The following is a 27,786-nucleotide window of genomic DNA, read 5'->3' as shown; positions in this document are numbered from 1 at the left end:
ATCCTATAACTGACCACATCAACAGACTAAAGAAAAACCATATGATCATCTCAGTAGCTGCAGAAAAAGGATTTGATGGAATTCAACAACCATTCAAAAACTCCTAGCCGACTAGGAATAGAAGGAAATTTCTTTACTCTTATAGTGGGTACCTACAAAAAACCTACATTTAACATATTTTCACTGATAAAAGACAGTGCTTTTTCTCCAAAACCAAGATGTCTGATCTTACCATTCCCATTCAGCATCCTCCCAGAGGTCCTAGACAGTAAGGCAAGAAAAGAAAATGTGTACACGTGGGAAGGGTAAAATGAAACTCCATTCACAGACAATATTGTATGTATAGAAAACCCTAAGTAATCTAAAAGATGCTGCCAGAATAAGTGAGTTCAGTAAGATTGCAGGATACAAGGTCATTATACAAAAATCTGTTTATTTCTGTATGAACGATTGGAAATTACAATAACATCCCCCCGCCAAAAAAAAAAAAAACATGAAGTACTTAACTTAGCTACAAATCTAAAAAAAAAAAAAAGCAAAATCCAAATGGTGAAAAATGAAAAACATTGATGAAAAAAATCAGAGAAGACTTAAATCAGTGAAGACCACATTTATGGGTTGAAAGACTATGAAGTTCAGATGTCAGTTCTCCCTAAACTGATGTATATAGAGCAATGCAGTCTGAATCCAAATCCCAATAGACCTTTTTAAATTTATTTATTTTTAATTGGAGGATAACTGCTTTACAATATTGTGTTGGTTTCTGCCATATATCAACATGAATCAGCCATAAGTCTACATATGTGCCCTCCCTCTTGGACCTCCCTGCTGGCTTTTTCTATTTAATCAGCAAGCCTATTCTACAATTTATGAGGAAAAGCAAAGAAACTAAAGTAACCAAAACAATTTTGAAATAGAACAAAGCTGGAGGACTTTTGCTGCCTGATTTCAAGATTCACCATAAAGTTAAATAATCAAGACATGGAATTGGTGAGAGGACAGACACATAGATCAACGGGACAGAACAGAGTCCAGAAATAGAGTCACATCAATACATCCCATTGATTTTCCATGGAGGTATGAGAACTATTCAGTTCAATGAAAAGAAAGGTGTCTTTCCAGCAGAGTGGCACCATGGTAATTGGACACCCATTTGCCAAAAGTAGAAATTCAATCACTCACTCACACCTTTTACAATAACTCACTCCTTAAATGTGAAGCTTGGAACCATGAAACTTCTGGAAGAAAATCTTTCTCACCTTGGATTAGGCAGTAGTTTCTTTAATAAGGCACAAAGAGCACAGGCCTCACAAGAAAAAGTGGCAGGTTGATCTTCACCAAAAATCGATGACTGCTTTTTGAGTAATCCTGTTAGGAACATGAAAGCATGAGCCACAGACCAAAAGAAAATTTAAAAACACATATCTGATTAAAAAAAACGTCTTGTATCCAGTATATGTAAGGAATACTCAAAATTCCATAATAAAGAAACAAGTGGCCCCATTAAAAACAATGGGCTAAAGATCTGCAGACACTTTACCATAAAAAGTACCCAAGCAGCAAATAAGCTTGAGAAAAGATGTGTAGCGTCACAGCAGTTATTCACAAGGGAAGTCGAGTTACCACAATGAAATAGATACTGCACATCTGTTAGAAGGGCTAAAATTTTCAAATCTATCAATACCAAGTACTGGCAAAGGATGCAGAGCAGCTGAAACTTTCATACTTTGCTGGTGCAAAGGCAGAGTATTGCAGGCACTTTGGAAACATTTGGCCCTTTCTCATAAATTAAAGACATACTTACCATAGAGCCCAGCAATCCTACTCCTAGATATTCACCCAGGAGAAATGAAAACTTCTGTTCATTCAAAAGCCTGGACTCGAATATTTACAGTGGCTTTATTCATAATCACCAGGAACTGAGAACAACCCAGATATCCTTCACCAGGTGAATGAACTGCCAGAATATTTCATATGATGAAATACTAATTCACCAAATGTTTTCTAAATCAACTGAAACATTCACACTATGGATGAATTTCAGCTGCATTATGCTCAGTGAAAGAAGCCAGACTTAAACTGTACAGTTCATTTATACAGCATCTGGAAAAGGCAAAACAAAGCTACAGCGATGGAAAACAGAGGTTTTAGCTGGACTTGGACTGGGGGGAGGGCCAGACTCCAGAGGGCATCTAGCAGTTTGGGGTGAAGGAACTATTCTACATGTCCATTGTGCGTGGTTACGTGACTGTGGGGCCTGTCAGAACTCAGAACTGGGCCCCAAAGGGTGAGATTTACTGCATGTGAATTGCATCTCAGTCACCCTGATGCTTTGTGGGGTGTGGTCACATGATAAAAAGGCCTGTATTTAGGTATCAGAACCTACAGTGAATTCTGATCTGCCCTTCAGAGCTTCTTCCTTAGCAGTCAGTGGCCTTTAGCTTTGTAACTCCTTAGACGTCATACCCAGAGGAGACCAGTGTCTCCTGGTACTGCTGACTCCGTCATTGTTTGGGGAGGGTGGTTTGTTGTTAAACAAGGTCTCTGTCCCACCACAGAACTCGCTTTGTTTCTGGTGGGGACTTCCATGACCTCACGAGCCTTCCAGAGGTCAAGCTTCAGTCCTGATAGCCACGTGCCTGTTGTGGATTTTATCCCATGCACTTGAACCCCTTTAAATTCAGAGGCATTGAGGGTGTGCCCTGTGTTTCACAAATTCATGGTATAAGGACCTGCTCACCCGGCAAGGCCTGCCATCAGGCTTCTGAGACCTTCTGGTCTTCCGTTGTTCCCAGCCCAGGCTGCCCCAGTGACAGGTGAGGAACAAGGGGGATGCCATCACCAGCCTTCAGCTGTTGGCTCCACGGGAGGCCTCAGGAGGTTTCAGCATCATAATTGGTTTCTGTCTGAGGAAAAGCCAGGTGTTAGGAATCCTCAGCGTGTCATGATCCTAATCATGTAACACTATTAGCCTCACCCACGTCCCTCCAGCTCTGCCGGGAGGAAAGCTCAGCACGGTCTAGGTCTGGGCTTCTGTTTACTCGGAAGCTTCTATTCAACCTGCAGAGCCACGTGGGAAGGGGAGGGGCAGGGCAACTGAGCAGATAATTAAGAAGGGCTGAGCAGGAAACAGTCTGGTCCCTCCATCCATCCTCGTCCTTCCTGGCCGGCTGATGCCTGCTGCTTCTCACAGCCTCTGCTCTCTCCCCCTCTCCTCGTCTCTCTCCACCCACACCTCCCACACTGTCCCTCTGCTGCCCGCCCCCGCTTGTCCTAGTGCTTCGTGGTGATTGTCCCCAGGACGGTATGTGCACTGGTTCCTGGGCTGCAGTTCAGTTCAGTTCAATGCTGCGAGTCCTTCTCTGAGCTCAGCGGGGCCACTCCCCAGAGCTCCGCGCTCTGCTGCTTAGGACTCAGCCCAGGGCAGTGATGTCCGGCTGTGCAGTGGAGGTCAGTCTCTCTGAAGCCCCAGGGCGCATGCGGCCACACTCCCACACACAGCTGCCTCCTGCCCCCTTCCTTCCTCCTGTCTGCCCTCACCACATGGAGAACTTCCTTTCTGTCTGTCCCACTCCCTCCCTGCTTCCAGACCCTTCCTCTAAACCTGCAGAAGCCAGAGCTTCATTCTGATTCTGTCTTTTCATCTGGAGGTTTTCTTTTTATCACTCTATGTTATTGGTTATCTGTAATTTCTTTTCCAATACTCTCTGGATTGTTATGAAACAAAACCAACTGGTAAAAACCCACCATCTATCCCAAGTGCCTTCGTGGGGTTATGTCTACAACACTAACTGCTCTGGAGGCTCTAGGTGACTTTTCTTCTGTTGTCTCCGTGTCAGGATATCTTTGCTGTTTTGCTGGCTGTGGGTTTGTGATTTTTAAGAGAAAAAAGACAGGATTGTAGCAGTGAAATCCTGGAACACAGACCCCTCTGGTCTGTGCACAGGGATGAGATGAGGTTTCGGGTTGTTTGTTTGTGATCGGAGATAACACGGAGCATTTGAGAAGACACAGAAGTGCTCTGTGGCCATTTCGTGTAATAACTGCCTAAATTGTGACCTAAACTGCTTCCCGTCTGCTCAGCTATGCTTGCACACAGGCAGGCGCACCTGCCCACGTTCACCGCTCTCCATCCTGATGCTTTCTCCAGCAGAGAAGACGGCTTTCAAAACATTGAATATGGGCTCCCTCTGCCTATGCAGTGTTACCTGGCTGAGTACGAGGCAGGTTAGCTCTCAGCCAAGAGGAAGTAGGGTTTTTCCTAATTTATTTGATTCCTTATATATTTGAGAACTTTACGGGTCTGAGTTCTCAAGCAGGCGTTAGGCAAGTTGACTGTATGACGAAGGAGATACATCGTTTTTACACAAGTGATTATGTTCTGCATATAGTAAATTTAAATCCTAACTTACTGTTTGCTAAGTGTGGCCCTCTCCTAGACGTGGCCCGTAAGCATGCACACCGGCCATGAAGCAAGAAGGGCCCTTATCCAGGAAAGGGGACTGTTCCAGCTTCCACATACTTCATATGCAGAAGCTGATGAAGGAGGGCAGAAGTTCCCAGGCATAGGTTCGAAGCTCCTTCCTCACTGTCCACCCACATGGAGTCTGATGCCACCGTGGGGCACCACTCACCTGCCCCTTTGCTGTGTTCGGTGGATCCTGGCGGGCAGCGGCTCCTGCCCACCCTGGGTGAGAAGGCCCCACCCCCAGGCCCAGGCTGCCTCTCCGGCCCCAGGGGCAGCACTTCCGTGCCTGCTGCCCTCTGTCACTTCTCATGAGCGCGCTCATCTTCTAACCAGAGGCTTCATTTCCCTTTGGCATCAGAATAAAAGCAAACCTCTCTGAGCACACCACATCTTTTTCTGATTTTGCATTTAAGGGTACAAAGGAGTCAATCTAGTGTCCAGCACAGCAGAGCCCTTTATGTTCCCTCCTGCAGGAAACACCTGGCCCTTATCCCTGTACCTCCCCCTCGAATTCTGTCTGCTTTGAAAGCGGCCCCCTCGCTGCCATGTCAGAGTGTGACAGCTTCTGGCCTCTATGGTTGGGCTCTTGGAGGCAGGGGCTTGCTAAGTCTCTGCTCCACGTCCCCAAGCCAGCCAGCCCTCCCCCCGATCCCGGGTCCCAGAACCTCCACACCCAGCTGTCAGCAAGGGGCAATGCCCCCAGCACAGGGAGGGAAGCAGGTTTGGGAGCTTGGTGATCACCCTCTAACTGTAAGGGTCTGCTCTGACTGCTGTTGGGCACTGGACCGACCAGAGAACCAGGTTTCTTCTGCACCTGCAGAGGGGGAACCCTCTCATTTGGAAATAATTGTGTTGTGTTTTTTGTTTTTGTTTTTTTTGCTGGAGATTCCGGAAGAGCATGACCTGGAGAGTCAGATCCGCAAGGAGCGGGAGTGGCGGTTTCTGCGGAACACCCGTGTCCGGAAGCAGGCACAGCAGCTCATCCAGAAGGGTAAGGGGTGTCCTCAGGGGCCACCATGGGCAGTGAGCCGGCCCCCACTTGCCCTGGTGCAGGCAAGGAATGAGGCTGGCGGAGATGCTCCAGGGAGGAAGAGGTGCCACTGTGGGGCACCACTCACCTGCGGGAAGGCCTTGTCCCTGGGAACTCTGTGCCTTTGTCCCCAGGGAGACAAGGAGGCTCTCTGGGATCATCGTCCAAGGAAGCTCTTGTCTGGCTGGCGGCCTCTGGGACAGTCATGACTTCTGCCTTTTGTCATTTGCAGAGAGAAGGGAGCAAGCCCTCTGCAGGCCCTGGGGTCCACAGCAGGGTGGCCTGTGTCCCACCATGGGGAAAGAAGACAAACATCAGGCCCTGGTTGTATTTGCCTGGACCCCACATGGCCCCCAGATAATTGCTCCCTGTTACCCCAAGCCTGTATATCAGTCACATTTTGACCAAACCTTTTACTAAATTTGCCAACAGGTGCCCTAACTGCCCACTTTGCATACCTTCCAGCCCCACCCCACCCCACCAGTCTGGGGACGTGGGCTGCCAAAGGGAGAGCTGCTGGGTCATGGGTCCCCCTTATGTCAGCTGCATCAGCCCCCTACCCTCAGGCACTGAGGCCAAGTGGGAGGGGGCAGCTAAGGGGCTCCACCCTGTGGTTAGGAGAGGGCCAAAGCACTGGGCAGCTCCCCCGCCTTCTCCTCCCTCTTTCCCAGCAGTACAGCCCTCAGGGCCCGGGAGCCAACTCAGTCCCGCAGCGGTGGGTGGGCTAGTCTTCTAGCTCTGCCTGAGCCCTCGTTGCTGGGCCAGCTTTGGGCAGTGGACGATGCTCCCTGGGTACTGCACAGAGTAGATACACAGACTCCTCACGCTTTTGTGGAATTATTTTCATGACCTTCTCTCCCTATAGTGTCAAATTCCCTTGATTATTAAGGGTTACTTTTTTTTTAATTTTTTTAAAATTTATTTATTTATTTGGCTGTGCCAGGTTTTACTTGCAGCAAGCAGGATCTTTTTAGTTATGGCATGCAGTATGTGGGATCTAGTTCCCTGAACAGGGATCGAACCTGGGCCCCCCGCATTGGGAGCATGGAGTCTTAGCCATTGGACCACCAGAGAAGTTTTTCGTATTATGGGTTACTTTTTAAAGTTGCGGCTGAGGACCCATGAGCCCATCCCTACCTGCAGGCAGCCTGGAGTCGGGATCTCATCCCTGGCCCACCTGCCCAGGCCTGGTGCCCCCTGAGCATTTCCAGAAGCAATGCCGTTTCAGAAGCACTTCAAGTGCATTCACGGTGCTCTCGTTGAGATGCTCAGGTCACATTCCATTAATGCGGGGTCACTTCTGCTAAAACCAATCTTGGTTGTTTGTAACTCCCCTCTGTGAAGGCGCATTCTAGATGTAGAGCCCCCAGGGATGTAGAATTCAAAGTCTGCCAATTTTTCCAGGAGAGCTTGAGCCGCCCAGCTTGATAGGAGCTCTTTGAATTATGGTGTCAAGGACCTATTTTCTTGGCAGTCCATGGTTCTTTAGAACCCCAGGCCTACCGAAGGGGACAGCAGGACGCATTGGTTTCCCTGTACCCACAGGCGGCCTGGGAGCCAGTCTACAGCGAACATCTGAAGGCAGTAAAGGCCACACTCTGGGCTGGTGTTGCTTCGGTCAGCATTACACAGGGAGTGAAATTAGAGCCGGTCATTTGAGAACCAACCAGGTTTTGCAGACAGAAAAGAAAAAAATCATCTTTGTAAATTAGGGTCAGGGGTTCTCTTTTCCAGTCTTTGTGGGAAAAAGATCTGCTTGTCTGACCCACACCGAAAGGAACTGCTGAGCTGCTGGAGACCTTGGCAAGTGAGCTTGCAGGCAAGAGCCTCACTGCTGGCAGACATGGGTAGAGAGGGCAGGGCCACTAGCCAGGGCACAGGCTCCTCCACTGCCTGTAGCGCTCAGAGCCTGGACTCTGTGAAACGGCGGTTTCATCTGAGGCCAGCCGTGTGCTGGGAAGGATGTGAATCGTGGAATATCGCCTACAGGCCCAGCAAAGTCATCAGACGAGTCCCCGAGGCCCCAGGAGATGAGCTGGGAAAGTTAATGCCGCCTCCCCTATCTGTGACCCCTCCAGCCAGCGCCCATGACGCTGCAACCTCACCATCGTGCCCAGATCTGTGCATGAGTGCAGAATGCCTGCACTGACTCAGGACCTGGGTATCCCCTCATCTTTCCTGGGTCAAATTACACCCCCTCCCTGGGGAACCCATGGCTGAGGGGAAGGGCACCTCTGGGCAATAGTTAAACCCTCCCAGGCCTGTTTGCCTGTTAGTTTAACCCCATCCTGATGATTGAGTGGTTTTCAGTGTTAGCTGTTTCAGCAAAGGGAGGCGAAAAAGACTGAAATCGTGGGTGACAGCAGCTCACCCAGCAGGTGCCAGGTTCACGAAGCATGAGCACCACAGTCGCTCTCCTCTGTGTCACCCGAGACCAGCTTCCAGCAGCCAAGGAGGGGGTGACCCCGGGGCTGAGTGTTATAGGGGCTTCTTGCCCTCCATGAGGGGCAGGTACAAGGGCCTGGCTCCTTTGTATGAGCCTGCATCCTTCTGCAGATACGTGTGTGAACCCATCTGATGTTCCCCACACTGGTATCCTCTTTTCGTTGCTCTTCTAGAGCTCCTCAGGGCCATAGCAGTTTTTCCCAGGTACCTGTGTTGGGGCCTGGGGAGCAGATCCCCATTTACATCCCCTGTGTGACTCTTGATCAGCTGTCTTTCCGTCATTTCAAGGTTCCCGCCTTTCCAGACTGGAGGCCCCTGCCTCCACACAGGACTTTGGCTGGGTTACAGACAGTAATGGCTGAACCCAAGCTTTAGCCTTAGGTCTGAGTTACGAATCGCCGCCTTACTGAACTTTATTCCAAAGTCTGTGACATTCTTTTCAGAAACCCTTCACCCGTGTGCACTGCTCCAAATATTGCCAATGGGCTGTCATGAGTGTGAGCCATGCCAGCCTGTCTGTGCAGAGGCCCCGCCCTCAGGAGCCCGCCCAAACTCTGCCTCCTGCTTCCCTCTGGGCCCCTCCCAACCCCCTTGTACGAGGGGCTAGCGTCAGCCTTGGCAAAACACGGCAGTGACGTTTACTGCAAATTGAGGCCCATCGCCATGTATTTCCCTCGGCAGGTATCACAAGGCTGGACGACCAGATATTTCTGAACAGGAACCCTGGCGTCCCCTCCGTGGTCAAGTTTCACCCCTTTACACCATGTGTGGCCGTCGCTGACAAAGACAGCATCTGGTAGGGGGCGCTTATGGGGCTGGCCTTTCAGCTGGAGAACAGGTAGCCCCAGGGGTTGTGGGCGGGACACCCCGAGCCTTTGGGCTGCTTCGGGGTTGGGGGCTAGAGAACTTGGCAGCAGATGTCTCTCCTCCTGGTGCTGCCCACACCCTCCCAGGGCTGCACTTGGCCACGTTACCGCGAGCGCTCCAGTTCTGTGCAATGAACAGAGAGCAGAGCACAGGGGCTCATTAGGACCCCCCAGTGACAGGGCATGTGAGGGACCCACTCAGGTGCAAGGGCAGCAAGCGTGCAAAGGGGGAGCGTCAGTAACAAGACACCACTTTAACTCATAGCGACTGTTGCCCTTATGTCCCTGAGAAAGTGCACACTTGATGGGAGAGAACCATGGGGACGATTATTTTTATAGCTGATAAAATGGACAGAATTCTTGCCTATTTCTTCTTCTTCTCCTTTTTCATACATAACATAAAATTTACTGTCTCCTCCGTTTTTAAGCTTGCAGTTTAGTGGCATTAAGTGCTTTCACTTTGTGGTGCAGCCGTCACCACCGTCCACCTCCAGGACTTTTTCATCACCCCAAACTGAAACTGTGTCCCATTAAACACTGACTTTCCCTCCCCAACCCCCAGGCCCAGCATCCACCAACTTTCTGTCTCTAGGAACTGGTCTGTTCTGGGAACCTCAAATGAGTGGAATCATCTAGTATTTGCCCTTTTGTGATTGGCTTATTGCACTTGACATACCGTCCTCAAGGTCCATCCGTGTTGTAGCAGGTGTCAGGACTTCCTTCCCTTTTAAGGTGGAATAGTGGTCCAAGTGTATGGATCACGTTTTGTTTCCTCCTTCATCCATCAATGAGCACTTGGGTTGCTTCCATCCTTTGGCTGTTGTGAGTGACACTGCTGTGACCTGGGTGCACATCTCTTGGATATGTACACAGAGATGGGATCCTGGACACGTGGTACTTCAGTGTTTAGTTATCTTGAGGAACCGCTCTTGTTCTGCGTGGCGGCTGCACCATCTTGCATTCCTACTAGTAGGGCACAGGGTTCCAGTTTCTCCACATTCTGACGACACTTGTCCTTCTCTGTGTGTTTGCTGGTGGCTGACCTGCTGGGTATCAGGTGGTATTTCCTTGTGGCTTTCATTTGTTCCTCCCTGATCACTCACTGTATTTCTCTCTTATTGCTTGAAGCTTTTGGGACTGGGAGAAAGGGGAGAAGCTGGATTATTTCCACAACGGAAACCCTCGGTACACAAGGGTCACGGCCATGGAGTATCTGAATGGCCAGGATTGCTCCCTCCTGCTCACAGCCACAGGTGAGTAGGGCTCCCATGGTGGGGACCTAAACCCTGATGCAGAGATGGCAGGGGACAGGTGCAGGACCCCAGCACGAATTGGCAGCAAGGTTCCTGTGACCGCAGTTGTTTCTTTTGATAAAGGGGACTGACCAATCCCAAGTGGAGACCACCATCATGAAAGGTATACCTAGGGGCAGAGGTTCTGCTGGCAGCCCTCCCCAGGAAAATAGTCCAGCCCCAGCCCCAAGACGGCCCCCCGGCAGGCCTCAGGCAGGGAGGGGAAGACCAACCCCCACAGTGGTGCGGGAGCCAGTAGGGTCTGTGGGGCATTTGACAACGGGTCACAATGAGCCTACCTGAGCTTCAAAGAGGATGCAGAGAGGTGATTCCTTGGAAACAGCAGACATGGCAGAGGGACCAAGGGCCCTTTGGGAGTCAGGTCCCAGTGGAGAAGCAGCATGAGGCCTAAGTTCTAGAGCAGGGAGGCGTCACGTCTCAGCAGAGATCGGGCCGAATCAGCAGATGGCAGAGCCAGGGACTCTGCTCGACGCGAGTTCCCCAGTGTGTCCCCAGGTGACCTTGAACTCCCTCTGCAGCTCAAGGCCAGGTTCTCCATGAGGGGCTAATGAGGCTGGAGAACAGGGCCCTGGGAACAGCAACACCAGGAGGAAGGAAGGAAGGACAGACAGACGAACAGACAGGTGGTGGCCCCACACTCAGGCCCACCTGGCTTCCCATCTGCTGGAGAACACAGACCTCTGCCCCGTCCTGGGGCTGGAGAGGCGGGGAGGGGCATCCCACCGGTCTCCTGAGTCGTGTGACGGGGTGGAGAGAGAGGCCCTGCCCCTGTGAGAGACCAGCTCTTCTTGGCAGATGATGCCCACGAAGGTAGGGGAAATCAGGAATGCCGAGGTGGGGGCTTCACCCTGAAGCCCCAAGGCAGGCCGGAAGGGGTCTCACACTGCCTGTGTGCGGCTCCTCCCCAGATGAGAGAACTGTCTGCCCCACAGGCTGCCTGCTGTGGGCCTAAGCAGCCTGTGTCCTCCAGCACCCCCAGGAAAGGGGCCTCCTCCCCTTCCCAGACCAGCCAGGCCTGCGTTTTAATCTCCTTTCTCCTCTCCCCAAGATGACGGTGCCATCAGGGTCTGGAAGAACTTTGCTGATTTGGATAAGAACCCGGAAATGGTGACGGCCTGGCAGGGACTCTCGGACATGCTGCCTACCACCCGAGGTGGGTGCTCCTGGGGTCCTACAGGAAGTCGGTCCACTCGGAGCCCCTGAGTCCCGACCCAGCCAGCTTCCCTCTTGGGAGGCTCTGCTTGCAGCGAGGTGAAGGGGAACGGGTGTGTGTGTGTGTGTGTCTTGCCGAATTCTGAGCAGCCTGCAGCCTCTGTCCTTGGCTTGAAGCGTGTGTTGCTTGTGAGAGCACGGGCACGGCGGGGCCTGGGGCTGCATCCTGTGCCCCTCATACCTAGAGTAATCCCCTCTTGGTGAGAAGCACACAGCGGGCACCCTGGTAGTGTCTGGTCCTCGGGAGAGGCCAGTGCACTGTCTGCCTGCTCTGGGCTGAAGGAGGTATGGCCGCAGTGTCCGCCAGACACCACTCTGTGTGCTGCCTGTTGGTGGGCACGGCCACCCCAAGGCCAGGGTGAGAGACACTGGCACCACCTGCCAGTCTCTGGGTCCAGGCCCATTATCGGGAGGTCTGCACCCCTCAGCCTGGCGCTCACTGTGCACCCAGCATTTATGTGGCCATCAGTCTGGATTTCCAGAGCCACCCTCCAGTGTGATCGTAAAGCCCTGCCAGATGGAGGCAAGAGCAGCTTGCTGTTCATTGCCCCACCCGCCTCTGCCCACCTGGGGTCTCTCCGTGGCCTTGAGAGGCGATCAGGTGCTTGCGTGGCTGCTTCTCTCTCCTCCGTCTAAGCGCCCTCAGGGGCACGGACAGCTCCACAGCAGACACTTCCACAGCAGACACTTCCTTATATGTTAATATTTTAAGTGTTTTTACATTTTCTTCAGGGACAAAGTAGTTGTGTATCGAACCCCACAAGCCCCAGCACAGCCGTTTTTTGGTTGCCTGGGCCCCTGTGAGCCCGGGTCCTGTGCTCCCCTGGATGGCAGCTGCCGTCACAGGGTCCCTCCATCTCTCTCTTGCTTCTTCCTGTTCTCTGCCCTGCAGCGCCCCCACCTTCCACCCGCTCAGCCGCCGGCCCCACCCCAGGCCTGTGCTGAGGCTCCAGGAGAGCAGGTGGCTGACGGCCTCCCCGTGGTCCTTAGGTGCTCACCCTCACATTGCAGGATATGCTGGGCAAGATGAGTCACGGTCTTCAGTCCTTAGCTTCCTGCTGCCATCCCAGCAGGCAGCCTGTCCCAGGCTCCAGCCATTCACAGACCCCTGTGTGGGGAAGGCAGGAGCTGGTGGAGACCAGGCTTCCAGGTGCGCCAGAGGATGGGAAGGTGGGGAGCCCACTTGTGGCCCAGTGAATACACTGTTGTCTAGCCTTCTCCTTTTGCAACGGTCCACCTACCTGTAGCCCCCAAATACCTGCCACCCCCAAATGATGTATGTGTGGTGTATTTGCCCACAGCGTCGCTTGCCTTTGCTCCAGTGAAGGTGAGAGGAGCTGCCTGCCCAGGAGTCAGCATGCAGGTGGGGTGACAGGGCCTAGCTGAGCTGGCAGCAGCTCAGCCCTGGGGCACCCCTGCACTGTTGCCCCCAGATGCCACCTGTGTGTGGGGGCCGCTCCTGGCCCAGGTGTGTACTACAGCCCTTCCTTGCAAGTGGGTTCCACTGGTGTAGACAAACGTGTGTTTCCCACAGACTCCTTCCTACTGGACCCGCCCCCTTTCCTAGGTCTCAGAAATCTCCCAGGACAGGCGTCGTTGGTGAGGGCTGGTGAGGATCTTACCTCCAAGTCTTTGTCAGCAGGTGGGGTGAGGGGGTCTTTGGGCAGGCACTCCTCGGTGGCTAAGCCAGAGTTCGTCTGACCGGGCAGCAGTGGACTTAGCGAAAAGGAAGATGTTACTTCCTCGCTCTTTCTGGAGGAGTGGAAGGTAGAAGGGGCAGGGCACCTGGGAGGCCAGCTGCTTTAAAAGTTCAGGACAGGAAGAGCTTGTGTGTTGCAGGGCCTGGGAGGGGTGCCCCGAGAACCAGGGACCCCCGCACGCTCCAGCCTCCACAGCTTCCCTCTGCAGCACAGGGACTGCAACCCCAGCAGGGCCAGAGAGACCCCAATTATAATTTCCATTTCAGGAGCTCAAGCTCAGTAACCAAGGGGCGAGGCTGGTGAATTTCTGGCCCCTCTGCCAACTTCTGGGTGCCTTCTGCCCATCAGTACCTGCTGTCTTTCTCTTCACTCATCTTGGCCTCTGACTTGAGAGTCACAGAGCTGTTGGCCGTGATTCTGAGGGGAGAACTAGCAGCTTCTAAGGCCATTGCTTGTCAGCGTCTGGGGGGCCCCCTGCAGCGTGAGGCCCTTCAGAGTCCTGGCTGTGGTCCCCCGGGACCTTGTCAGGCAGAAGCAACAGCCCCCACTCCCTGCTCCAGATTACCTCCCGGGCATGTGAAACTCACTGTGCTGCACAGGGAGGTGCTCCGCCTGGTCTCAGGTCCCAGGCACCCTCGAGCTGTGTAGGGGGGACGAGGCACCCTGAGGGGAGGGGCTGCCATCGTCAGCTCCTCCACGCACCTGTGACAGGGGATCCTACACAGCTCTGCACCCGGCAAGGCCCAGCCCACCTTGTCCTTCAGCTCCAGAGATCATGGGGGTCTCATCTGTGAACACTGGCATGTAAGGCACGTGGGAGGGAGGACTTGGCGCCCCCTGAGCAGTGGGGAAACTCTGCCTGTGAGGTTCTCCTGTGTGCTCTCCAGCTCAGAATTCACTCACCGGGTCGCTGTCGTGGCAGCCTGTTTGCAAAGATCTGAACCGGTGGTTTGGGACTAAAGAGACTGTTTTTGGAAGGAGCCCTACCCCTGCCTTTTGGAAGCTGTGTGAAATGTGCAGGGTCTCCGCCTCATCTTAGCATGCCCCTGGCTCATGTGTGTACATGTGTACCCAGGCACGGACACGCATGCGTGCATGTGCACATGTGAACACGTACACTCCTCTGCATGCTTGTGCAGTTAACCTGGGGACAGCCCCCTCATGGGGCTCCCCCGTGGTCAGGAGAACTGAAGTCAGTCTGGGTTCCTGGCCAACCCCTGGAGCTGAGTGAGCCATGTTCTGAAATAGAACCGGTGGTGGTACCACCCATCGTAAGGCCAAGGTGCCCACAGTCACCTGGGCACAAGCACCATTCCCCGGAGGCCTCCTCACCGACCCGAGGCCTCGTGAACGAAGAACCGTCCTCACTCAGGACCTAGACAGAGGGTTGCCTCCGCTCCTCCGGCCGTGGCCAGTGGGTCAGCTCCTGCCAGTCGGGCCGCACTAACCGTGTGGGGGACCGGCCACTAACTGCCTCGCTGGAAGCACCACGCATGTCAGGCCATGTTTCCCTTGAGTCTCAGCACCTTCTGATTTCCCATCTTGAGTCTTTTTTTAGCCAAAACCTACAGTCGTTGAGTTTTCAAGTTCGTAGGTACTTTGGCCCTTGTCTTCCGACTGTAGCCGTGGCCCGAGCCACTGTCTGCCCCCTCCCCTGTTTCCTTCACCGTGCTTCCTGACTCTGTGGTGTGTTTAATTCTGGCTGATTTGGCTCTGGCTGGCCAGCTTCCCCTTGCATCAAGCCCATAATCCCTGTTTCCTCACAGGTCTGGCCCGAAAGGTCTCGATCTTTCTTGACCACAGTAAGCAGGGAGGTGAGTGCCTTCCCCTTATCTGTGAGGGCTGGGCGGGAGCCGGCTCCTCTGCTCTGCAAGACAACATTCGCTTGCCCACCGTGCTCTCAGGTGGCAGAGGGTCAGGGCTGTGGTTTTTCTTATTCCCTCATCCGCATACTCTCCTCTGATACAAAAGACCACACTTGTTGAGCACTCAGATCTCATAGGATGAGTGAGGTGGCTGCATGCAGCTCTGGAAAGAGACCTCAGTGAGAGCCGTAGACAGGACTGTCCCTGAGAGCCAAGGCCTCGTCGCGCCTCCCAGCCTCCTTAGTGGCCTCACTCTGGCCTGGCTTGAGGACGGTTCAGCTCCGTGCTCCACGCCACCTTCGCAGCAGCCTTGGAACAGGGATCATCCCAGTCTACATCTGCGGCAGTGCGGATGGCGCAGCTCTCAGGCTCCCAGGGAGACGTCTCACGATTCCATTAGGACAGAGATAGGTGTCATTCCAAAGTGAGATTTGTGTTCCCACCAAATTTTTTCAAAGAGACTATTTCCTAGAATTGAATGCAGAGTTTCTTGAAGCATCTGTTTCCATCTGAAAATCCATATATAGGTTTGATAGTTACCAAAACGCCCATCTGCAGTTGCCTGTGCATACACTGGGTTGGCAAACTTAAAATACGCATGCTCAAAATGAGTCCTTTTCTCTCCTGATTTCACTAGTGGGGTAAATTGTAAAGAGATGGAGCCTTATGAATCCTGGCAGCAGATAGAATTCTTGACCTTTAACTTGCAGCATCTGAGTTTAGAGAGTGACCAGCCCTGTGGTGAACTCTCCATCCTGGGCCTGTCTTTAGTTGCTCTCTCGACAAGAGTTCCTTGCAGGAAGGCAGTGGTGGCCACGGGTCTGACAGGGTCCCTCATGCCACCAGAACTGGAGGGATGGAGAAGGGTCCCAGGAGGCTAAGAACAAGATGTCCTTACAAACGTGCAAACTCAGTTTGATATTTTACAAAGGACTCTTCTAGTAAAAAGTTCAAAATGAAGGAAAAATAGAGAAAACCCAGGACTGACTCCATCTTCACTCCTCCACTTTCCGCCACCAGCGACAGTAGTGGCGATAACCAGAAGGGGTTCTCTCAGAAAGGGCCTCAGAGGAACGACAGGGTCACTGGCCCCGAAATCCTGAAGAGAAACCAGGGAACGCCTTTCACAGCCTTTCTCTGGGGCACCTGGGGGAGAGCGGCCCTGACCCCTGGTTGTCACATGTGTGGAGGGCAGCAGTGACCCCGGAGTGCAGGGAACAGATCATCCAGCACCCGCGTGTGAACTGGACGTAAACCGTGGGCCTCGTCGCCTAGAGCAGCTGGGCAGCGAGCAGGGCGCCAGCCACAGAGTGCTGGGGTGGCTGGTGGGGCTAGGAGGGCCACAGCCACCCTTCTCTCCCACCTGCACACCTCCTCTGGTGTCACAGGCATCTGGAATCAAATCTTAGGGGAGGCCCTCTCAGTGCTGGAGCCAGGACGCCAGGCCGGGTGGTGGCTCCCGTGGGCCCGCAGGGCAGGCACACGGGCCACAGGGAATGACAGTTCCCTCCTCACCCAGGACACATGTGCCCAGCCCCACTGACAGGGAACACCTTCGCAGCTGTCAAGTGTCCTAGGCCATCTCCCTAAGTGAGAAACAGAGGTTTAGGTGAAATCATTTGCCCCTGAAGAGCCCGGTTTCTGTTGCCAGCCCAGTCCTGAGCCTCTGAACCTGCCAGGTGTCTAGAAGTGTTCACAGGCCCTGAGAGAGGCCTTACCTCATGGGAAGGTGCTGTGTCTGCATCCCCGGGGAGGCAGTGGGGGTCGCCATCCCTCAGGTCTGAGGTTTTCACATGTGCTGGTGGAGTGGGGACCTGCCCCTCCTCCTTGGAGTTCTAGATCCATCACTCCCAAGGGCATTTCAGGTTGGGGGTGATGGGTCCTTAGTCATAGGTCCACATAATGGGTCCTCAGAGGTGAGATCCCTGTGTTGGTTCTCAGAGGCATATTCCAGACGGCGGGGGGGTCCTTAAAGGTCAGTCTGGACTGGCCGCTGAGCCTGGAGGGCCGATCATGGACATCGCAGAGACCTAAGCCTCTGAAACAACACGTTTCTTCTGTCTGCTGCGCCTGGGTTCTTCCTGGCCCCTGACTTACACATTCAAGCTTGCTATTCCCCAGCCCTCCCTGCACAGTATGCCTATATTGTAATGAAGAAATCCCCTCTTTGGCCAGCTTTTGGAGAAGAACATGTGAGCAGGGCTCGTATCCAGAATAAAGTCAGCTGAGAATCTCTGCCTCCTGGCGAAGGCCACCCCACCCGTGGCTCCCGGGCAGTGAGAGCGACGTCACACTAGATGGACTGTGCTCTTGGGCACTCGGTGCCCGCCCAGCAGGGAAGAGGCTGCAGCACACACACAGCCTCCATTCATTAACCACCCTCGGTGTCCTCAACGTAGCGGCATGGACCAGGAGGAGGGACCGTCCGGAGGGAAGCCCAGAGCAGCCTGCCTGCTCCTGAAAAACAGGAAAGGGCCAGGGGACCAGGGGGCTGGGGCTCTCCCCACCACGGTCACTTCTCTGGGCATGGGGAAGGAGGGGAACACTGCTGAGGCCATGCTCCCCAGGAACAAAGTGATTGGAATCTGCACTCTAGTTCAAGATCATGATGTTCATGTCTTATGAGTTTTACTTAAATCACAGCCATCAGTTTTGTTCCTTGTATTCAACACGTCAAGAAGAGTGTCACCTTTTTCATCATCTTTTCCCAACTCATGATGAGTCAGATCATTTCTCCTCTGCTGTGTCTAGAGGTCGAGACACAGGCTTGGCTGGGAAAGGTCTCAAGGAGGAAAGCCAGTGATTACATTCGGATCTGGGTCGGAGGACCGGCCAGGGCCCCAGACCTGCAGGAGAATGAGTGGGGGCCAGCAGGTGCAGGAAGGACTCTTCCTGGAGGTGGGTCAGGATGTGAGCAGACTGTTGTTTTTATCCCAACAGTTTTTACATTGGTCTGAGACTCTTCCACAGATAGGAGCTCACTGTCTTAGGGGACACAACTTCTACAAACAGGCCCAGCTCAGAAAGCAGCCTTGCCCAGAATTGTCTGCACATGCGGGGCACCTGCCTCCCCAACGTGCACAGGACTCGGGAAAACCCTAGGAAACCCGTTTCTTATCTCTGCTGGCTTCCGTGCTTTAGAACTAGTTTAAACCAGAATCTGAAGCTCAATGGTCCACATCAGAGTCCAGATTTGAAACAGGACTCAGAGCTCATGTAACCTATGCCCCCAGATCCTCTGACGGCTGCACGGACACACCTTCCCGTGTCTGCATGCAGATGGAGACACGGGGCCTGAAATAGGGGCTCTATCTCCCCGAATTCATGTGTTGGAGTCCTCACCCCCAGCACTCAGAGGGCAACTGTATTTGAGAGAAGGATTCAGTGGAAATGAAGTAACTGGGCTGGGCCCTAACACAGGGCAGGCTCCTACCAGCTCTGAATCCACCATGAAGGAGATACAGCGAGAAGGAAGTTGCCACTGCTTCATCTGAAGGCCAGGTGGGCCTTCTCGCTCCATTGGGAGTGGCCACAGCCTCCCCTCTGCTTCCTGCATAGGCTTGGGGCTGAGACCCCTTCCAGTCCTTGTGTGGTCCCCCCAGATTCTCCACAACTTGTTCCCATGATCCCAGAGCATCCCAGATGTCACCTGGCCCCATGCTCTCAGTGGAGGACCACTCCTTAATTACACTTCTCCTGAAAACTCCTCAGGGCCAACACGGAGCTCCCAGCAGACTGTTAAGCATGCCTGAGAACACAGGCCACCCCAGCAGTGGTCCATGGATTTAGGAGTCTGTAAGCCTCTGCAGTGACCTGGTGCCCAAAGTCCGGTCCTGGGTGGGTGCATCCTCTGTGATTCATTCACATAATGCCCACCAGGCACATCATGAGGGGAAGCAGTGGCCTGGTTTCAGGCTCTGCTTGTGGGCTGACTGGTCGCAGTGTGACCTGGGCTTTCCTGGACAGAAGTGGGACTCACTTGTCATACCATTTCATCTGCCATGCCTGCAGCCTTGTCACCTGCAGAAACCTTTATGGTACTTTGGGGTGTTTCCTCCTGCCTGGGGTCAGGGGTGTTGCAGTGGAGAGACTGCATTCTAAAAGGTGAAGCAAAGGCTGGTCCATTTGTTGTGTGGAGCTGACATTTCTGCAGAGTAGACATGACAGCCGCCGGCAAAACAGGAAGTACGGAGCAGGGGATGTGGGAGGTGATGCCTCTGGAACAGGGAGACATCATAGCCTCGCGTGGTTGAGAAGGTGACTGAGCATAATATGGAGGGGCTATGTGGATGTCAGGAGAGGGGCGTTCCAGGCACAGGGTCCAGTTAAGAGGACCAAGCTGGTCCCTTTTGGGCAGAATGGGAGTCCAGTTGGGAGGCCACTGGGAGTCTCTGGAGCAAGGGTCAAGGGACTCAGATCTGAGCAGGAACCTGAAGTGATGTGTACAAATGAGTCTGGGGTTCAAGAGAGAGAGCAGGCACTTGGATGGAACTCTGTAGCCTGAAGGGAACATATCAGAAAAGAACAAATGAGTCACGCCCTCCAGCTCAGGAATTTGGAAGAAGAGTGGGCACCCACAGAGAGAGAAGGGAAAACCACAGAGCCAAACACAGGCGCTGCTGCCACGAAAAGCAGAGACAGATGTATGAAAAGCACGGAGACTTCAGTTTAGACTTGGGTGTGACCAAAGAAAACATAGATAAAGTCATGTCAGTGACAGAACAGGAAAGGATATTTGCACCCTATGAGTTAGGCCATCAGTGTCAGGATAGATATTGAAACATGCAGGGGCCTTCCCTGGTGACTCAGTGGTAAAGAAACCACCTGCCAATGCAAGAGACACAGGTTCGATAGCTGATCCGGGAAGATCCCACATGCTTTGGAGCAACGAAGGCCATTCACCACAACTGTTGAGCCTGTCTCTCGAGCCCAGAACTGCAACTACAGAGCCTGCTTGGTGCAACTACTGAAGCCCACATGGCCTAGAGCCTGTGCTCCACAATGAGGGAAGCTCCCGCGGTGAGAAACCCACAGGCTGCAATTAGAGAGTAGCCCCCGCTCTCCGCTCCTAGAGAAAAGCCTGCACCGCACCAAAGACCCAGCACAGCCAAATATATAAATAAAAATATTTTTTTTAAATTATTTAAAGGTATGCAGGCTTCACACACCAATGCTGACCAGGATTTAGGGAAACCACACCTTGTGTCCATTTCTGCTGAGACTGCAGGCCAGCATCCGCTCTGGGAGTGGATGGCCATTCCTGGGGAGGTACGAAGCACAGATGGACATGTCCCCTTCCTGGAGCTGCCACCACCTCCTTACGCACAGGGAGCATGGAAACGTCGTCAGGGTGGCGTGGCTTACAAACTCGGGATCACGGACGTGAAGGGCTTGTTCTCCAAGAGCGTGTTACCCACAAATTAATACGAATTAGCCAGATCTGCATTCATAGATTTGGGTGAAACCTCACCCTATAACCTTACAGAAAAAACACAAGTTGCCAGAAAATATACTCCCAATTGAAATTGGCAACTTCTGAGACGTAAGAGATGCATTTCGTGGTTTTGGACGCATGGCCCTGCATTGGAATGCACAGAGGCAGGCCTGGGAGGATGCCTGCAGCCTGGGGGCAGTTCATCTGGGGAAAGGGCAGGCACGTGAGGCTTTCATTGTCTTAAATTTCATTTCTTTTCAAGAAAAAAAAAATGACAAGATCCTAGAAACTCTTAGATCTGAGTGGTGTGTTCAGGGATTTCTGTTGTGTTTTTTCTGTATGTTTGAAATACAATTAAATTTTTAAATTAAAATCTTATTTTAGAGTCCCTCCTGTGAGGTCAGTGCTGCCCTTAGGGAGGTTGAAGGTTCTCACCACACCCCGCCCCAACCCCCACCCCGCCCAGTCTGAGGAAAGGGCTACCTACCCCTTGATTCATTCACCACTGGTCATCTGTGGTCAGCCCCCTGCCTCCATGAGGGGCAGCCACAAAGCTCTTCATCCCCAGGGGACTGCAGGACCCAGAGGACTCAAACCTGTGTGCCTCTGACACCCTTTCTCAAGTCTCCAGACCTGCCAGTCATGCCCAAGTGTCCTGGAAGGTGGGCATCTTGGACAAACGGCCCTGAGATCCTGCTCTCCTTCTGGCAGATGCCTGAAGACAGCAGAGATACGGAGAAGGCTCTGAATTGTCACCCCAACCTCAAGCTTGTGTGGGGTTGGAGACCCACCCTGTGGGTCTTGAGCAACTGCCCAGACCAGGCTCCCCCGGTGACACTGGTGCGCATCTATGTCTCTCCAGGAGCTGGGATGGTGGTGGACTGGGAGCAGCAGACCGGCCTCCTCATGAGCTCGGGAGACGTGCGCATCATCCGGATCTGGGACACAGACCGCGAGATGAAGGTGCAGGTGAGCACACCATCCCTTGCGGGGCTTCCCTGGGGGTGCAGCAGGCAGTGTGCCCAGACCCTGCCATCCTCCCCAGCTCCACTCACCCTCAAGGTCAAGGGCCAAGAATGAGGGTCTGTGGAAGTGCTCTGAGCAGGCGGTGTCCCCAGAGGTGGGGGACAGAGGAAAGTAGGCCAAGTCAGGCTGCCTCCCACCTTTTAAACGGATACAACGATTCGGTTTCCTTCCCTGTTGGATCTCTTCCTTGTGTGCGCCTCAGCTGCAAACTTCTTCTGATTGGAAAAGCACTTTCCCCTCTTGGGCCCCATTTTTTTGTCTCCTGCTCTTTCCTGCTGAGCGTTCATCACACCTCCTGCCCTTCTCCAGCTTTTACAGCTGCCAGGAGGAGAGGTGAGGGGATGGTTTATAGGCGGCAGGATTCCTCCTGGACCCTTCCCTGAACTAATTAGGATGTTTAAGAGGGAGCTGACAAGGATTCCTCCTGCCGAAATGTGCTTCATCCTGCTTAGGAGAGAGGGAGACGTTGGAAAGTTTAATGGTCACGGAGGTGTTTGCGGCTGTGTCCTCTGGGCTGCGGGCCTCGGGCCCGGGCTGTAACTAGGGCAGATGGAGCCTGCCTGCCTCTGAGCCCAGCTCCTTGGGCAGCTGGCGAGGGTGGGGCCCTGACCCCAGGGTGCTTGACGGGTCTGTGTCGGCCCTAGGACATCCCCACGGGCGCCGACAGCTGCGTGACGAGCCTCTCCTGCGACTCCCATCGCTCCCTCATTGTGGCCGGGCTCGGCGACGGCTCCATCCGCGTCTATGACAGGAGGATGGCACTCAGCGAATGGTAACTGGGCCTCGCCTACCCCTCCATCTCCTGGACTCAGGGGGAGCGAGCCCCCAGGGTCAGAAGGCCACTCCCCCCAGAGCCGCACCCCCCCGGTGCGTGGAGGAGCACAGCTTCCCGCCAGCTGTGGACGGGCTGTTCTGAACACAGGCTGAGGGGGGACATCCCAGCGAGGCGCTGCCTTCCCGGCCTCCATTACCCCCTGAACACAGAGAAGGCTACTGCCTCCCAGGTCAAACTCATGGACAGCCGAGGAGATGGCGTTAGGGACAGCTCTGGGCCACACACCGTGGCTGCTCTGGGCACCGCCACTCTGCCCTGGGCTGAGGCCCCCAGGGGCCCTGCACTGTGCCCCGTGTGGGCCGGTGAGCATGGAGGTCCAGATGCTTGTCACACACAGCTGGTAAATGACAGAGCCCCACGGGAAGGCGGGCCCGGGCTCCCAGGTGATGTTTACTGAACACCCACTTTGTCCCAGGGAATGGGGAGCAGCAGGTGGGCCCGTGTACAGCCACAGGAGCTAACGGGGTCCTCGGGGGAGGGGAATGAGAGGAGACAGGACGGGACGGGGCCGAGCTGGGCCTGAGCACAGGTGAACCCCATCGGTGACACCAGCAGGAAGAGAGTGCAGGGCTGGGGGGGCAGCCGGGAGGACCGGTACGGACCCAGGCAGCCAGCAGGGCCGCCAGCCAGTCTGGCAGGAGCTTGGGCCTGAGGCTTGGATGATGAGTGGGCCCCAGGCAGCCCCTGGTTCGCATGGTCCCTGCAGGTCTCTGCAGGAGGGTCCCCACCAAAAACCTACACTGCCCACCAGAAGCAGCCATCGTGGAAGTGGGGGAGCAAGTTTCCCTTCTGGGGTGATGAAAATATTCTAAAATTGTGTGATGGTTGCACAGCTGTAAGAACATGTCAAATCAGTGAATACATGCTTACGGGAGACTCTTCCTGTATGTGAATCAGATGTCAATCAGACTTATTGTAAGAAGCCTCCCTGGGCAGGCAAATCGACAGGAGCTGAGGGTCACAGAGCGCCTGTGAGGGAGGGGCTGGGGTCCCCAGACCTCCTCTTCGGCCTGAGATCTGAGGACAGAGACACAGGGGCTCCCGGGCATCCCCAGGCAGAGACCTATGTGTGCTGGGTGTAACTGTGTCCTGGACCCTTCCTGGGGGTCGCACTGTGACCCCACCTCCCTGTCACGTGCATCCCAATCCCGCCGCCAGTCATGGACCGCATCAGGCTTCCAGGAAAGCCCGTGTCCCTCTGTTCCAACAGCTTTACAGTCTGGGGTTCTCGGTCCCAGCCCTCAAGCCTACAGGGAGACGCAGTGTGAAGTCCTGGTAGGGGGGCTGGCAGTGCCTGGGGCCCCAAGAGGGCATGACAGCCACCCTGCCTCCAGAGGCCCCAGCATGGCCTGAGGTGACCAGGGAGGGGCATGCCAGTGGGGCGGGGTCCCTCAGTCATTCACGGTGAACATGAGACAGTGAGGGCTGACCTCAGCGCATGGGCAGACCGCGGACACTTTACATAAACGCCCAGTTCCCTCTGCTCAAAACAAAGTCCACTCTGCCTCCCGTCCTGATGCCTCAGAGTGTCAGGGAGGCCCACAGCCCAGGCCCTGACCCCTCCTTCCTCCCCTCCAGCCGCGTCATGACCTACCGGGAGCACACGGCCTGGGTGGTGAAGGCCTACCTCCAGAAGCACCCCGAGGGCCACATCATGAGCGTCAGGTAATGAGTGTGGAATATTCATGAGACATTTTGCTGTAAAAACATTATTTTCCCTCCATCTAAAATATGTCCTTGGTATTTAAACAGCTGGGAAATATGGCATTTCAGGGTAGTAATTAACTTCTGCTCTGGGAATGGCCAGAAAGGTCAAGGCCAGCACCAGGGCAGGGACAGCAGGTCCTCCGCTGGAGAGCCTAGCCTGCAGGCGTCCTGTGGGTGGTAGGAGAGGGGGTGAATGAGGCAACCGGGGCACAGCCTCCCCGCGACAGCAGCATCTGGCGGGCGTGTGCCAGGATCACCATGCAGACCCATCGTCTGCCCATAAATCCATTCCTGCTGCCCGGTAAATCCTGTGCTGAGAGCAGCGGATATTTATTTGCCCGTTAAAGGGACAGCAAATGTAATTTACTGTTACAAAGCCACCATTTCTCCAAAGAGATGCTCTTCCCTCATTTGTAATGTGCAAACAGAACACAGCTTTCAAAACGCTGTCTGCCTGGCCCAGGGCAAGAAGAGGTGACCTCCCATCTTCCCCTCCCACCCATCACCACATCCCCGCTATGCAAAATCTAATATCTGGCCGGAAATGAACAAATAACTCACAGCCTCCCCCAGGTCTTTGCTCACCCTGCTGTGTGCCTCAGCAGCTAGGCCCTTTCTGACTGTAGGGAGGGGTCCCCAGGGCTCAGCAGCAGGCCTGGTGCCAGAGTCAGTAGGGTGGGCCCATGTGCCATCCAGGGGCCTCCCTGGACACTCTGAGGGTCCAGGGGACCGTGGCCTTGAATAGCATGTGTGGACGGCCCCTGACTGCACGTGGTGCATCCTGGGGCCCCGGTATGCCCACCCAGCATCACCACGACCCCCTCCCGCAGCGTCAACGGGGACGTGCGCTTCTTTGACCCTCGGCTGCCGGAGTCTGTGAACGTCCTGCAGATTGTGAAGGGGCTGACGGCGCTCGACATCCACCCCCAGGCAAACCTGATTGCGTGGTAGGTGCTGCCTCTTCTCTGCCCCCCGCCCTGCCCAGCCAGCTCCCGGGCCCTGTGTTACAGCAGGCACCACAACCCACCCCCACACCTGTGGAGGAGAGCTGGGTGGAGGGACTGAGTTTGGGGCCCTTTTGCTGCTCCTCAGCTGCCTGGCCTCACAGCCCTTGAGGCTCAAGCCCCCTCGTGGGGGTGACCAGAGAGGAGCCCCCTCTCCCCATGGACACGCCCACCTCCCCGCACTGACCGCCAGGCCTTCTCCTTTGCAGCGGCTCCATGAACCAGTTCACCGCCATCTACAACGGCAGTGGAGAGCTGATCAACCATATCAAGTACTACGACGGCTTCATGGGCCAGCGGGTCGGCGCCATCAGCTGCCTGGCCTTCCACCCACACTGGGTCTGTGTCTCTGCCCCCGTCAAGGGCTGGGGTTTCGGGAGGCATGGGGAGGTGCTAGCAGCGGCAAGCAGAGGCCCCCGCCCCTCACCACAGTCGGCCACCCCAGGATCTCCAGGGGCCATAGCCCCGAGACCACTCCCTCTGGAAGCAGCGTCAAATTCCCTGTCACTCAGGGCAGACATGAAGTAGCCCCGCTCTTCGCGACCCCACTGGCCCCTGCATAGACCCCAGCCCCAGAGAAAGCTCCCCTTGAAAAGTCCACTGGGGTAGCAGCAGCCCAGCCCCCATGACCTGGGTGACGGCGCCATCCTAAATTACAGTCAGCCATGTGGCTGGGGGCTGCTGTGTTTTAAATTAGGATTCTCCCCACCTGCCTGTGTGCGGCGCGAGGCTCCCCAGGAGCCTGGCTTGTGGCTTTCTGCCAAAACGCATGGCATGAGGTTTCCAGAGCTGTCCCTGGGGAGCCATGCTGAAAAGAAAAACGTGGGCGGTGTGCGGAGTGGGCGGGTTCCCTGTGACAGGGCGGAGGTGAGAAATCTGCACGAGCTGTGTGGCCCAGGAGCCCGTCATTTCCACGCTGGCCTTGCGGGCGGAGTTGGGGTGACCAGGCCTGGCCTCCACCGCCCCCAGCTGCTCACCCCCTGCTCTCTCCTCCCTCCCGCAGCCACACCTGGCCGTGGGCAGCAACGACTACTACATCTCCGTGTACTCGGTGGAGAAGCGTGTCAGATAGCGGCCCCTCCCCGCAGGCCGCCGTGTACATAGGGGACCCACCACGCTGCCCTGAACACTGGCCCAAACTGGCTGCTGAGGGCTCGAGAGGGCCCGCACTGTCTGTCTGTCTGTCTTCGCTGTCATGCCCAGGAGCCCAGAGAAGGGGGCTCTGCTGGAGTCCTTGGTGTGACGGTCGCTGCTCTGCTGAGACACGGCTCCCGGACCGAGGACACGGTCACTGTACGTTCCAGTCCCCGCCCGTCCTGTTGTCGTCTGAGGTTCTTAAGGGGATAACACACTTGTTTTATTTCCCAAGTGATGCGAGCATTAGTCCCCAGACCAGACGGAAGCCAGCTCCTGGGGCTGCGTCCCTGCCGGCGTGGGCTCCTGGGGTGGTCCAAGGCCACTGGCTGAGGTGGAGGCTTGAGACTGAGCGAAGGACAGATGGAGGTGGCCTGCCACCCGCTGGTCGTCACCCCAGGCCGTCTGGCCAGTCCCCAGAGCCCGAGCGCACCCCTCCCCACAGGCAGGCCTCCCATCTGAGTGTCGGCAGGAGGGCCTCTGGTTTGGAAGGAGAGGCAGGTCCCTTGGGCCACGGGGCTTGTTTCTCTCAAGTGCTGCTCTTCCCCGGCCGGTACAGGGAACCGTGGCTTCCCCACCCGTGCCCCACACGCATCACATGAGCACATGTAGAGGGCCTGCCCCAACCCTCTGTCCCCACACACGTGGGGGCAGCTCACACCTGCAAGGGACACAGGAGGGCTCCCAGGTAGGCGGCAGCTTCACACGTGTCCGTTGCACGCACGCATCTGTGACGGGGCCCTAAGCAGCCACGCCTGGAATGCAAGACACAACCACGATGATGATATTTTGAAAATCATTTTTTCCATTTTCCTTGGGAATCAGGATTATTCAAAGATAGAGGAGTGAGCTGGCTTAGTTAACTCTGCCGGTAAGAGGCCAATAATAGTGGGAATGTGAGGAAGAGCCGTGCTGTGGACCTGGGGGGGCTGGACAGGGCACGGGGCTGGGCCGGGGGCTGGCCGTGACTGCTCCCCTGAGAAGGTTCCAGGACGGTGTCCATCGTGTGCTGGGTGAGTGAGCGGCGTGCAGGTAGGGAAGGCCACAGAAAGCTCAGCTCACCCAGTGCTCCAGACAGGGCGACTTGGGAACCTTCCAGAAGCTGAGCTCCACCCACAGATGCTGAGCTGACTGCCCACAGCCGATTTCACAGAGCAGTTCCACTCCACATTTTGAGCTCACGTGTGGTTCTGTTTGTTTTGAGACAAAACTATCTCCAGGACAAGCGCGGGGGCCCCGGTGGGGCTGTCTTCACAGGTCTGATGCGAAAATTCAATCATGAAGTTACAGAGGCTCGAGAGAGTGTGACCTAAGGGTTCATTTATCTCTATTTATTTTATCAAAATGAGAACTGAAAGACTTTGATGAAACATGGAATTGTAACACAAAAAGCAAGAGGATAAACTGTTAATAAAAGATAAATACGCAGAGGGCTGGCTGGAGGCGCTGTCCTTTAAGGCAAGTCCTCCGTGCCCTCGGGGCTCCAGGCACAAGGTGGTGGTTCCTGGCCCTTGGCCCCCTTGGGCACAGCCCCAGCCCTGTGGCTTGGACAGCTGGCCCAAGAGAAGGCCCTAGATTTGGGGTCAGCCCACTCTGCCTGTGAGCCCAGGCTCCCAGAGGGAATCCCTTTGCCACTTCCTGTCTTTTTCACTTACCACCCACAGTTAGAAGCCAGAAGGCTGCATCTGGGTTCTGTCCTGGGGATCCATCTTCCCACACTTACCTTGTAGCTTGGGGACCCCAACTC

At 54.8% G+C, this 27,786-nt stretch overlaps 1 protein-coding gene across 2 annotated transcripts in view; it reads left to right on the top strand.

Annotated features, from left to right (window-relative positions):
- The window catches only part of RPTOR (regulatory associated protein of MTOR complex 1), a 322,789-nt gene extending 295,320 nt beyond the window's left edge, over positions 1 to 27,469 (top strand). Inside the window, exons 25-35 of one of the 2 annotated variants that reach the window (XM_018063632.1) lie at positions 5,354 to 5,459; positions 8,625 to 8,739; positions 9,938 to 10,062; positions 11,171 to 11,275; positions 14,801 to 14,848; positions 21,196 to 21,302; positions 22,004 to 22,131; positions 23,773 to 23,859; positions 24,732 to 24,848; positions 25,115 to 25,244; positions 25,909 to 27,469. In XM_018063632.1, the coding sequence (XP_017919121.1) occupies positions 5,354 to 5,459; positions 8,625 to 8,739; positions 9,938 to 10,062; positions 11,171 to 11,275; positions 14,801 to 14,848; positions 21,196 to 21,302; positions 22,004 to 22,131; positions 23,773 to 23,859; positions 24,732 to 24,848; positions 25,115 to 25,244; positions 25,909 to 25,977 (1,137 nt within the window). In that variant the 3' untranslated portion in view covers positions 25,978 to 27,469. The remainder of the gene's footprint in view (positions 1 to 5,353; positions 5,460 to 8,624; positions 8,740 to 9,937; positions 10,063 to 11,170; positions 11,276 to 14,800; positions 14,849 to 21,195; positions 21,303 to 22,003; positions 22,132 to 23,772; positions 23,860 to 24,731; positions 24,849 to 25,114; positions 25,245 to 25,908) is intronic. The other variant, XM_018063633.1, reaches the window with a different exon arrangement.

Source organism: Capra hircus, chromosome 19 (genome assembly GCF_001704415.2).
Source record: "Capra hircus breed San Clemente chromosome 19, ASM170441v1, whole genome shotgun sequence".
Taxonomy (NCBI): domain Eukaryota; kingdom Metazoa; phylum Chordata; class Mammalia; order Artiodactyla; family Bovidae; genus Capra; species Capra hircus.
Note: the sequence above shows the minus strand (reverse complement) of the source record. Positions and strands in the feature narration are given on the sequence as shown.